The following is a 13,962-nucleotide window of genomic DNA, read 5'->3' on the forward strand; positions in this document are numbered from 1 at the left end:
TTTCTTACCACTTACCGTAAATGCAAAATAAACCATATTCAGCGGCTGGCATAAGTTTTGAAAAGTCACCAATTTTCTAAGTAAATATATTTCTAAAGGTGCTATTGACATGACATTCTCACCAGATAGCAACCCACCCAATCTACACAGGCAAAGAAATCAATCCATAGATGTCCGTGTTCTGTGTAATAATGAGAAATTATAATTTTCTGATAATTCTTTTCACTCCTCTGTCTGAAATCTTGTGGGGAGCACCTGGTTGTGGCCGATTCATGATGAAGTTATGTTTTTTCTACTTCGGATTGTGGCCCCAACAGTGCTTACTGGAACCTTGAGTAGTTTAGAAATTCTTCTGTAACCAATGCCATCAGTATGTTTTGCAACAATAATGTTGTGAAGGTCTTGAGACAGCTCACTGGTTTTACCCATCATGAGATGTTTTTTTATGTGGCACCTTGGTAATGAGACACCCTTTTATAGGCCATCAGTTGAACCAACTGATATTATTTTTCACTAAGTTGCAGGATTGCTTTCTAATTGCTCATAGATTTCAGTTGGTATCAGGACTTTCTATGGCGTTTTGCACATTTCTTTCTTCATGTCTTTCCCTGTGTCATTTCTCATTATTGCACATAATGCAATTTATGGACATCTATGGTTTGATTTCTTTGCCTGCATGGATTGGATGGGTTATTAGTATAACCATGAGAATCTCATGTTAAAAGCACCTTTAGAAATATATTTACTTAGAAAATTGGGGATGTGTTCAATACTTATTTCACCCGCCAAACAATCACTCAGGAATAAAGGGGTTAATTAGGGCCATGTGCAGTTGTGCTCAAAAGTTTACATACCCCGGCAGAATTTTTCCTTTCTTGGCCTTATTTCAGAGAATATAAATGATAAAAAAAACCTTTTTCTCCACTCATGATTATTGGTTGGGTGAAGCCATTTATTGTCAAACTACTGTGTTTTCTCGTTTTAAATCTTAATGACAACCAAAAACATCCAAATGACCCTGATCAAAAGTTCACATACCCCAGTTCTTAATACCGGGTATCGTCCCCTCTAACATCAATGACAGCTTGAAGTCTTTTGTGGTAGATGTGGATGAGGTTCTTTAATTTCTCAGATGGTAAAGCTGCCCATTCTTCTTGGCAAAAAGCCTCCAGTTCCTGCAAATTCCTACAGGTCTCTGTCTAACCATTGGAGTAGCACGTGTTGGGCAAAGCTGAAAATTAGACTCATCAGAGAAGATTGCCTTACTCCAGTCTTCTATGGTCCAATCCTTATGGTCTTTGGCAAACTTCAGCCTGGCTCTCCTTTGCTTCTCATTGATGAAAGGCTTTTTTCTAGCTTTACATGACTTGAGGCCTGCCTCTAGGAGCCTGTTACGAACTGTTCTTGCCGTTCACTTCACCCCAGCTGCCATTCCTTTTGTAGGTTACTTGATGTCATCCTGCGGTTGCTGAGTGACATTCAAATAAGATCACGGTCATTGGATAGTCGCTTTCGCCCTCTACTGGTAGCTTTGTTGTCCCCAATGTCTGCTGCTTGACCTTGTTGTAATGGACTGCCGTCTTGGAAATTTTAAGGGTGGAGGCAACATGACGCTCACTGTATCCCTCTGCTAGTAAAGCCAGAATTGAGCCCTTCTTTTCCTCACTCAAGACTTTTCTTTTCAACTCCTTTGGTATGGTTAAACGTTATTTTTTCATTCAAATTACTTTTGGGCTCTTCCTAGCACTTGTTTTGTCATCCAGCTTGTCCTATTGCAAGAGGATTATGAAGACCACAGCAGTGTTTTTTTATACTTTCCCTCTATACCTAAGATTTGCTTCAGTTGATCACCTAATCAGAAGCACATTAAGTAGAATGAGGTGGATGGAATTCAACTGACACTGGAATGGAATGGCTGTCAGACATGCAGAGGTGGGGATTTTTAGAAAACTGTGCAGTGGTCTCTTAATTTTTGCTATATATATAGTACAGATGAGTCCAAAAAAAAAAAAATATATATATATATATATATATATACAGTACAGACCAAAAGTTTGGACACACCTTCTCATTTAAAGATTTTTCTGTATTTTCATGACTATGAAAATTGTACATTCACACTGAAGGCATCAAAACTATGAATTAACACATGTGGAATTATATATTTAACAAAAAAGTGTGAAACAACTGAAAATATGTCTTATATTCTAGGTTCTTCAAAGTAGCCACCTCGTTTTTCTTTACTTAGCTGCTTTTTTCTTGCTATAATACAAATTCTAAGTAAAGAAAAACGAGTGGCCATCATTACTTTAAGAAATGAAGGTCAGTCAGTCCGAAAAATTGGGCAAACTTTGAAAGTGTCCCCAAGTGCAGTTGCAAAAACAATCAAGCGCTACAAAGAAACTGGCTCACATGAGGACTGCCCCAGGAAAGGAAGACCAAGAGTCACCTCTGCTTCTGAGGATAAGTTTATCCGAGTCACGAGCCTCAAAAATCACAGGTTACCAGCAGCTCAGATTAGAGACCAGGTCAATGCAACACAGAGTTCTAGCAGCAGACACATCTCTACAACAACTGTTAAGAGGAGACTTTGTGCAGCAGGCCTTCATGGTAAAATAGCTGCTAGGAAACCACTGCTAAGGACAGGCAACAAGCAGAAGAGACTTGTTTGGGCTAAAGAACACAAGGAATGGACATTAGACCAGTGGAAATCTGTGCTTTGGTCTGATGAGTCCAAATTTGAGATCTTTGGTTCCAACCACTGTCTTTGTGCGATGCAGAAAAGGTGAACGGATGGACTGTACATGCCTGGTTCCCACCGTGAAGCATGGAGGAGGAGGTGTGATGGTGTGGGGGTGCTTTGCTGGTGACACTGTTGGGGATTTATTCAAAATTGAAGGCATACTGAACCAGCATGGCTACCACAGCATCTTGCAGCGGCATGCTATTCCATCCGGTTTGCGTTTAGTTGGACCATCATTTATTTTTCAACAGGACAATGACCCCAAACACACCTCCAGGCTGTGTAAGGGTAATTTGACCAAGGAGGAGAGTGATGGGGTGCTACGCCAGATGACCTGGCCTCCACAGTCACCAAACCTGAACCCAATCGAGATGGTTTGGGGTGAGCTGGACCGCAGAGTGAAGGCAAAAGGGCCAACAAGTGCTAAGCATCTCTGGGAACTCCTTCAAGATTGTTGGAAGACCATTTCCGGTGACTACCTCTTGAAGCTCATCAAGAGAATGCCAAGAGTGTGCAAAGCAGTCATCAAAGCAAAAGGTGGCTACTTTGAAGAACCTAGAATATAAGACATATTTTCAGTTGTTTCACACTTTTTTGTTAAGTATATAATTCCACATGGGTTAATTCATAGTTTTGATGCCTTCAGTGTGAATGTACAATTTTCATAGTCATGAAAATACAGAAAAATCTCTTTAAATGAGAAGGTGTGTCCAAACTTTTGGTCTGTACTGTGTGTGTATATATGTATACACACTAAGTATTTAGTCAGCCAACAATTGTGCAAGTTCTCCCACTTAAAAAAATGAGAGAGGCCTTTAATTGACATCATAGGTAGACCTCAACTATGAGAGACAAAATGAGAAAACAAATCCTGAAAATCACAGTCTGATTTGGAAAGTTTTTTTTCAAATTTTGGTGGAAAATAAATATTTGGTTCATTACAAACAAGCAAGATTTCTGGCCTGCTACTTCTTCTTTTAAGAGGCTCCCCTGTCCTCCACTCATTACCTGTAGTACTGGCACATGTTTGAACTTGTTATCAGTATAAAAGACACCTGTCCACAACCTCAAATAGTCACACGCCAAACTCCACTGTGGTGAAGACCAAAGAGCTGTCGAAGGACACCAGAAAAAAAATTGTAGCCCTCCAACAGGTTGGGAAGACTGAATCTGCAATAGGCAAGCAGCTTGTTGTGAAGAACTCAACTGTGGGAGCAATAATTAGAAAATGAAAGACCTACAAGACCACTGGTAATCTCCCTCGATTTGGAGCTCCACACAGGATCTCACCTTGTGGGGTCAAAATGATCTCAAGAATGGTGAAAAATCTCAGAACCACACGGGGGGACCTAGTGAATGACCTCCAGAGAGCTGGGACCAACCGTTACACAGGCTACTATCAGTAAGTGTATGTGCCCACGTAGCATTTTACAAGCGTATTTGATGCGGAATTTCCACAGCGGAAACGCTTGTAAAACGCTTGTTATTCCGCACCCCATGGTCCCCAATGAGAATGCGCAAGTTCTATGCCCATGATGCGGATTTTTCCGCAGCGTTTTTGATGCGCACAAAAATCCGCAGCATGTCAATTAATTTTGCGTTTCCGCAAGCGGAATTGCCTTTTCAATGCATTAAAAAACGCAAGGCAATTCCGCATGGCGAAAACGCACGAAAAACGCTCGCGAAATTCCGCATGCGTTTTTCCGGGAAAGGACATGCGGAAATGAAGCGCAAATTTTCCGCTTAATTTCCGCAACGTGGACACACAGCCTAATACACTATGCTGCCAGGTATTCAGATCCTGCAGTGCCAGACGTGACCCCCTGCTTAAGCCATTACATGTCCAGGCCCGTCTGAAGTTTGCTGGAGAGCAACAGGATGATCCAGAAGAGTATTGGGAGAATGTCATATGGTCAGATTAAACCAAAGAATGCTGAGTTGCATCCAAAGAACACCATACCTACTGTGAAGCATGGGGGTGGCAAGGGACCAGGGTGACTGATCCTTGTACATGAAAGAATGAAGGGGGCCATGTATCGTGAGATTCTGAGTGCAAACCTCCTTCCATCAGCAAGGGCATTGAAGATGAAAGTGGCTTGGTCTTTCAGCATGACAATGATCCCAAGCACACCGACAGGGCAGCGAAGTGGCTTTGTAAGAAGCATTTCATGGTCCTGGAGTAGCCTAGCCAGTCTCCAAATCTAAACCCTATAGAAAACCTTTGGAAAGAGTTGAAAGTCCGTGTTGCCCGGCGACAGCCCCAAAACATCACTGCTCTAGAAGTGATCTGCATGGAGGAATGGGCCAACATACCAGCAACAGTGTGTGCCAACCTTGTGAAGACTTACAGAAAACGTTTGATCTCTGTCATTGCCACCAAAGGATATATAACAAAATATTGAGATGAACTTTTGTAATTGACCAAATACTTATTTTCCACCAAAATTTGAAAAAAAAAGTCTGATTTGGAAATAATGTGATTTTCAGGATTTGTTTTCTCATTTTGTCTCTCATAGTTGAGGTCTACCCGTGATGTCAATTACAGGCCTCTCTCATCTTTTTAAGTGGGAGAACTTGCACAATTGGTGGCTGACTGACTAAATATTTTTCCCCACTGTACATACATACATCTACATACATATTATACACCCAATAAGTGAGGAATTGTAACTGTCAGGACCCCAATAATCCTCACTAGCCGTTGAAGGACCCTCACCATTGCCTTATTTACTTCTGCCGCCATGTAAACTTGTGGTCATTTCTATGGTACAAACATATTTGGTTGTGATGGGTTACATCACGCATGGTATCATCACTTTAAAATGTTGATGTACGCTCTAAGATTACAGGATGATCAAAGAGATTTGAGATGAGAAAATCTTTTCAAGTTTTTGGCTTCTTATTCTTCTTACTTGAAGCAGAACTGAGATTCCTCAAGTATAATCATCCAAATCTTCATTTTTATTCCTTTTATTTTAGTATCAAAACTCACAACCAATTTATAAGGATAGCTTAGAAGACAGCCTGGATTTATCCCATTACGACATTCGCATGCACCATAAAAAGTGACAAAAATATCACAAATACAACATTGGGTTTTATTTGCTTTTATATTCTAGGAATGGCCGATCAATAATGTCTATACAATGTTCCCTACTGAGCTAATAAAAAAAAAAAAATAATAATTACTGAACATACATTATCACTGTGTGATCGATCTTATGGAAACCTTGTGCCCTTTTTACACTCCTCAACATTGAAATTGCAACACCAAGAAAGAAGAGTTGTGGAATAATGAACATCACAGGATGGATAGACCTGTTACTGATATGAAAATGATGAAAAAATGGAAACAAAACTTTCAAAACATCCCGATTCATTCAGTATAGAATACGGGTATGTACATATGGCCAGTGTTTGCAGCAGATGTTTCTGCACCAAAATGCTAGTTTACAGCACCAGCCAAGTGAATGAGATTTCTGAAATCTCATGCACACGCTGGTTATTTTTTTCCTTGCAGATTTGAAACTTCTAAATCTGCAGGATGTCAATTTTTTTTAGCTTTTTTTCCAACGTTTTTCATTCATTAAAATGAATCGGAAAAAAACGCATTCAAGAAACGCATCAAAAAACGTGTATGTTATGCAGCGTTTTTTGGTGCAGAAATTTCTGCAAATCCTTAACTTGTGCAAATACCCTATGCGCTCCATGCACAGAAATACACAGTGACCAACCTTTTCATGTTATCAATGAGGTTATTAATGGTTGGTGAGGAATGTTCTGCCACACTGAATGCACTTTGGCAAATCATCAAGGTCCGCTGCTGGCAGCTCCCTTTTGCGATTGGCGACCAATGATGTCCCAGATATACTTTTTTTTTTTTTTTAAATCAGATAAATTTTTATTAAACATATTCTGATCATACAATATTTCTCCAAGCATTAAATTGTGAAAGAAAGCATAAAATATACCAACATCCCTTCAAACCATCCCCCCCACCACCCATTCCGACAGCATTCCCCTCCCCTATGTTATATCATAAGATACAAAGACACGAAACCTCTTATTAACCAATTATGGTAGAAAACCAGAAGTGCATTACACAAATATTAGTTTATACTATATAATACATGTTTGAAATCAATACGCTCAAATTCCCTTATATTGTATCCAAGGCTCCCATATCTTTCCAAATATATTCTGTTTCCTTCTTTTTTCATATATGCCTCTTTCCATCTGTATAATGTATTCTACTTGTTTAAAATATTCTTCCCTCGAGGGGGGGTCAGCTCCAATCCAATTTCTTGCTATTACTTTCCTAGCACAGTAAAGTAACCTAGCAATGGCTATTTTACTATTTTTGTCAGTTAATATTTCTTCTACAAAAACCCAACAAGCATGTAATAGGATCCCCAGAGACCCCACATCTATATGCCCCTTCAATCACAGCAAGAACCCCAGACCAAAACCTTAATAACCTAGGGCATTCCCACATCATGTGAAATATGCCCGCCTCCTCTTTTCCACATCTTGGGCATTCTGAATTGACCTTCATCCCAATTTCATGCATAATTAGCGGAGATCTATAGACTCTGTGAATTACGTAAATGTGTGACAGTCTTGCAGGTTCGCTCATAGAAAGCTTAGGTATATACTCCAAGATGTTTTCCCGAATATCTTGACTTATGAGTCCCACTTCCTCTTCCCATTTACTTTTAGATCTCAGTGGAAACTCCAGGAGGAAAGTATGCATTAAGTCTCTATATGTGCCCGAGATTACCCCCCTGGTACCCACCTCCTCACCCATATACTCCAGTACTAGATCTGCTTCCGCTACCAGTCGCTGTTTGGTTCTTTGGGATTTAATTGCATGATTAACCTGCTCATAGTGATACCACTCTGTATTAGGTAGCAAGAATTCTCTCTGCAACTGTGAGAAGGGTTTAAGACTTTCCCTCTCCATTTTTTGATACATGTAATTAATCCCTCTATCTGTCCTTTCTCTTATAGTACCAATTTTTTGTATCTCTAGGAGATTATTATTCCATATAGGAGTAAATTTGGTTAGTCCTTTCACTCCCCTTACTTTCTTTACTATGTTCCAGGTTTTATGTATAAGATCTATTGTAGGCATTTTTCCCCCAACCTATTCATGTCTCCTCCCTCCAGACCCCCAAGAATCTGTCTTTTCCCAATGGAATACTCCAATATTCTTTTAATAGATCCGCCAGATCCAGAACATGACCACCCTCTAAAATGCTGACTCTGAGCTGCCAAAAAATATATTTCCGGGTTTGGCAACGCCAATCTGCCCTCATCTTTAGGTCTTTGGAGAGTTTCTAGCCTTATTCTTGCCTGCTTCTTCCCCCATACCAGAGCTCTGATCATCACATTTAAGGATTTAAATCTCTTTTTAGGTATCCATATAGGAGCATTATGTAGGATATACATCAACTTGGGCATCAAGATCATTTTAAAAAGGTTTATTCTCCCCACCACCGTTATATGTAGTTTAGTCCATATGTCTATTTTAGTTTTCAATTTTTGAAGTAATGGCGATAGATTGATATTAAGATAGTCTGATACCGGTAAAGATATTTGTATTCCCAAGTATTTAAATGTTTTTTTACACTGCAAGTTATCAGCTTCCTTCTCTCTATTTGTCAAATCTACCTCTCGATCCACTTTAAACAAGACTGATTTGGACCAGTTAATCTTTAGCCCCGATAGCGTTCCAAACCTCTCAATTATCTGCATTTCACGACTCAATGATTCAGCTGGATCACCCAGAAACAATATTCCTCTAATATTCCATATTTGAACCCTTGAATCTCCTTCGTTTCCCTGATGACTGCTGCCAAAGGTTCAATTGCCATGGCAAAGAGGAGTGGCGACAGTGGGCACCCCTGTCTGGTTCCCCTATCCAAATGGAACGAAGGGGATATCGCTCCGTTAACTCTTATCTTGGCAGTAGGTTGGGAATACAACAATTGAACCCACTCGATAAACCTTGGTCCAAAACCAAATTTTTGCATAACTCTCCACAAGTATTCCCATTGTACACTATCGAACGCCTTTTGGGCATCCAATGAGGCGATTACTCTACGACCTGGGTTATTAGTCTGTAATTGGAGATTAAGATACAATCTTCTTATATTAACTGCAGTAGATCTATTGGGTATGAATCCCGACTGATCCGGATGTATCAATGAGGAAATGATCCCGGTCAACCTATTAGCCAGTACTTTGGCCAGGATTTTAACACCAGTTGTCAGCAAAGAGATTGGTCTATATGATTCAGGTATTCTAGGGTCCTTCCCCTCCTTAGAAATCACCACTATCACCGCCTCCCTCATAGAAGCCGGCAGCAATCCTCCCTCACTAGCCTCTTCAAATACTTTTTAATAGTTTAGGCAACAAAAGTTCAGCAAATTGTTTATATACTTCTGACGGTAGACCATCCGTACCCGGGGCCTTCTCATTAGCCATGCCATGCAGAGCAATCTCCATCTCCTCCATAGTAATGGGGGAGTCCAACCTCTCTCTGCTCTCATTGTTTAGCTTAGGGAGTGACACTAAATCAACAAAATTATCTATCTCCTCAGATGTCACCATCCCTTCCGAGGAATAAAGTTTTTTATAAAAATCTCTAAAAATTTTTAGTATCCCCTCCAATTCTGTAACAGCCCTTCCCTTATCATTAACCATTTCATGGATAAATGAAGTACTCCTTTGTGCCGATGCTATAACTGATAATAAATGTCCAACCTTCTCCCCCTCAGCATAAAAATTGGCCTTCCTGAACGCTTGTATTTTTGCCATTTTATCTATTAGAATCTTATTTACCTTATCTTGTCCCAGATATACTTGATGGGAGACAAGTCCAGAGACGCTGCAGGCCGTGGCAGCACGGTTGGGCCATGTAGTCTGATTACAGTAGCACACGGCCTGCTGTTTTCATGTTGAAAAATGGCTTTTGAGACACCTTAGAAAAATGACTATACCATTGGTTCCACGATTGGTCTATTGTGTAGTGCAAGTGAAATTTGATGTCGCATACCAAGCCTGAAGCGTCAAACAGTCTACACAAACAATGTGAAGGAGTTTTCTTGGCGTTGGGCTTTGAGCCAGGCATCCAACTACAGGTGTCCATTAACCTCACGCCACCGCTCTGAGCTATCATGGTGCACAGCGAGACAGCAATGGAGGCTGGAATGAAGGTCGATACCCTTCAGAGAGGAGTACCGATTTTCTTATGGACCCAGCGATAGCCGGAAATTGGTTTGAAGACCATGTGGGCAACACATAGAGGCCTTCACGAGGGAACATCACACGGGGATCATAGTGTGAGGTGCATAACGTACAGTTGTGGACCCCTCTAGTCTTCATTCCAGGTACAGTAACAGCTCGGCGTTACATTGAATTGTCATGGAACCTGTCATTAACATGTCTATTAATCCTGTGATGTCCACAACTCCACGATTTTTCTGTCTTGCAATTTTAATGTTGGTGAGTGTATATAATTAAATTTTTTACTTGACTTTTAAGATCAGATTTTTGAACATGCCTTACATATTGTAATATTACATTTTCCGGAGATTCTGGATATTTATTGTGTGTTGTATTAGTATATTGGAAAATTGTACTAACTATCTATATTGATTCATTGCTGTTTATCAAGATCTCTGCTTGCTATCAATCGATATGAAACTTTGTTGTTTACTTGCAGTAGTTATGAATCTGTCACATCCTGTCCTTACATCTTGGAGACACATTAATGCTCAGATTTTCTGGTTTCAATTAGACCCAGGTGCAATAATCAGGGTGCAGCATGTAAAGCTTTACCTACTGTATTTGTGTGTCATTAATCTTCTGTTCCAATTAGTGCCTGAGATCTGTTAGGAGCCTGCATTGCAGAGTTCTGCATTTTTACCAGTAATGATGTGTGATCTGCGCTATTTTTCTATTAAAGTGACTGCCACCCTGATAACCCAACAAACACCAGTAATCAATTGAGTCCATAAGGTGCCATTTGTGAATCCACCATGTGATGGATTCACATCTATATGGATTTAGTTTTTCTGTTACTAAAACAGAACATAAAAGTACTTAAAGAGGTTGTCCACTACTTTCATTGATGACCATCCTTAGGACAGGTCATCAACGTTTAATTGGCCAGAGTCCGGCACCCTGCCGATCATCTCTTATCGGTGTCAGCAGCCGCCGGCCGGATGTGCTCGCTTGCAGAGCTGGCCGTCTTCTTGTAGTGGCTGATTCTGGGTACTACACATCATCCTCCTATTGATTTGAATAAGAGGTGGATGTGTAATACTCTGCGGCGGTCACTATCAGATGGCCAGCTCTGCAAGTGAGTACGTCCGGCCGCCGGAACTGATAACAGCTGATCAATGGGGGTGCCGGGTGTCGGACCCCGGCCGATCAGACATTGATGACCTACCCTAAGGATAGGCCATCAATGTAAAAGTAGAGGACAACTTCTTTAATGTAGATGTGAACATAGTCTAAGGGAAGGGTAGGCGACATCAGGAATAAAGTTCACAGCCTTTTACGATCACCTGTCCACCTGTATGACCTCCAGTGTACCAAGAGGAGGGTGGGCACAGAAACTTTCCCCATATTATCACCCCTTTCTACCAATCTGTGCACCCCGATTGTCACTTTAGGAAGGGATGAGAAGAGGAGCAGTTGCATATGTTGTCACTTCTACATTCAATCAGGACCATTGTTGACTCCATAACTGATATTTAACAGCGTTTTGCTTGTGGATATCTTAATGTATTTAGTTCTTGTGAATAAGGGTCGATATCTACATGTAGATGTATTAATGGCACATATGACTTCTGATTGTCCTCCTCCCTTCACGTCTTGTTCTGCTTGGGTCAGGCTATTGGCCATATGTCTACTTTCAGAAAATTGTGTACTTGTGGGGGTGATTTTTTTTTTTCATTTGCAAGTTTCATTATTCTGGTTACATTTGTTTTTAAAAGTGTGGATATTAAAGGTTACACATAGAATGTCAGCAGTTGTTTGTCTCGGTCTTCATAGATTTCTCTTGTACTTTGATGTATTCTTGTGTAGTGTTGCATCGGAAACTGCCTCGGCTGCGATCAGCAATGTGGACGTACCCTTGGATGTCGTAATCACAAATGCCCCTCCGTCTGCCACAGAGGTAAGATAGAACCATTTGGGTATACAATTACTTATACATGAAACCGCTTTCCCAATATGACAGAATTCTTGGGAGAAATGTAAGCATTCTTTATTTGTGATATGCACGTGACGAACAATACATACGACATGTCTAAGTACTATTACAATGCAAAAGATATTAAAATACTTGTTTCATTGGTTTGGTTTTCCAGGTCATATGCATGGCGTAGGTGATAAATGTTAGATCAGCGAGGTTCTTGGATCCCATTGACTGTTAGTATGTGGGAACCTCTCCTGAATGGGTGGTGTCCTGTCACTGGTGTCTGTGTTTTTATCTACACATGTGATATCTCACAGGAAATGTGGAACACACTGTTAGAACATCCCATACTTTAGGACATGCCGATACCCTTTAGTTAGCCTTCGACCCAATGAGCATTCCTGACTGCCCCAAATGCATGCTTGCCTCGACTCATTTGGCTTTATTCAACTTTATTTTGTGAGGAAGCTATTGGAGTAGGTCCATGCAAAACGGAATTGCTGTGGAGTTTATTTCCAGATTTGCATAGGTAAAATCTGCTTTACAGTCCCAGGTAAGTGAATGTGACGCCACAAATCTCATCCATACACACAAATCCAAAAATTGACATTAGGAATTTTAAAGGGGTTGTCCAACTTTTTACATTGATGGCCTATCCTTAGGGTAGGTCATCAATATCTGATCCATGGGGGTACCACACCTGGCACACCACTGATCAGCTGTTCTCAGTGCTTACGTGCAGAGCTGCACAGCTCCATCAACATTATAGAGGACGTGGCCGAGTATTGCACATCTGCCCATATTTGAATCCAATAGGGTGTGAATGTGCAGTACCTAGCCACAGCCACTATGTAGTTGACAAAACTGTGCAGCTCCGCAACGGAGCACATCCACTCCCATGGGCAGTGGTACCGGGTGTCGCACCCCCACCGATCAGATATTGGTGACCTATTCTAAGGATAGGTCATCAGTGTAAAAGTCGTGGACAACCCCGTAAGTCTGCAGCATGTAAAATTCCTCTTTTAAGATTTATTTTTACCATGGGTTCACCTCTTTCAGAAGCAGGGGGGAATCCAGGGTGGCCATGCAGTGACACATACGGATTCTGATATGGATCTGCTGTGAATAGCTTCCTGTGCTATTGGATTTACTCTTTGGATGGAAGATGAGTATCTGACCCCTACTTTTTTGAAGGATAAAGGGATCAGATACAACAAAACCACCTGTCTGATTTCTGCTTACTCCAAAGGCTCCCGACAGGGGGTTGTAGGCAATTCCACCCAAAATCCGGTTCATCTGGGCAGCTGTAGAGAAAACTAGAGTGGAAGAATCTGAATTCTTTTTGAGCCATGAAACATTCTCGACCTCCTGAAGGGCACGGACGTCCTCTCTGGGCTGCGTCTATTAGACGTGGTTACTAATTACTGATGTGCATGTGAAGGCCAACCTTAAATCTAGCTGTTATTACCCTGTCCCTTCTGTGCGGTGAGGTCAGGCATGGTGACAGCCCCCATTAGTATCTTATGTGGTTTCGCTATCTGTATTTGTGAGTCGCGAGCCTGGAGTTAGACTCTGTTTTGTAATCCCCCTCATTTTCTGTATCAGCTTATTAACACCTTGGAGCCATCCTAGCGCCACGCTGTGCTGCAGACATAACCAGACAAATCAAGAATTCATGCAAAAGCCAAAATGTTCTGGTTCTAATCATAAAAACAACATTTGCTTCTCTAGTTTCTTTGAAGCTAAATTAACACTCTGCCCTTCTTTATTGGGCTGTCACTGGTGGCATGCCTGGCAGCGTGGATCTGCACCATCTGACGGGTATGAGAGCCTCCTTGAGGCTTTCTGTGCACAGCGCTCTCATTTACATCTCAAATGTGATACAACTAATAATGGGATCCCTATAAAGGTCACAAAGATAACTAACCACATGAGTCTCACCACCTCAGAATCGGCTTCCTTTAGAGTTCAGAAACTGACATTTCTGACAATCTGATTAGGACCTATG

The 13,962-nt window shown here is 41.0% G+C and overlaps 1 protein-coding gene across 2 annotated transcripts in view; it reads left to right on the plus strand.

Moving 5' to 3' along the window:
* The window catches only part of NFXL1 (nuclear transcription factor, X-box binding like 1), a 133,609-nt gene that overhangs the window by 55,634 nt on the left and 64,013 nt on the right, over positions 1–13,962 (plus strand). For both annotated transcript variants that reach the window (XM_073645534.1, XM_073645533.1), the window contains exon 12: positions 11,843–11,933. In XM_073645534.1, coding sequence (XP_073501635.1) covers positions 11,843–11,933 — 91 coding nt within the window. The remainder of the gene's footprint in view (positions 1–11,842; positions 11,934–13,962) is intronic.

The sequence above is a fragment of the Phyllobates terribilis genome, unplaced genomic scaffold, assembly GCF_046119375.1.
Source record: "Phyllobates terribilis strain yellow unplaced genomic scaffold, ASM4611937v1 Scaffold_1__5_contigs__length_1240528914, whole genome shotgun sequence".
NCBI classification, from domain to species: Eukaryota; Metazoa; Chordata; class Amphibia; order Anura; family Dendrobatidae; genus Phyllobates; species Phyllobates terribilis.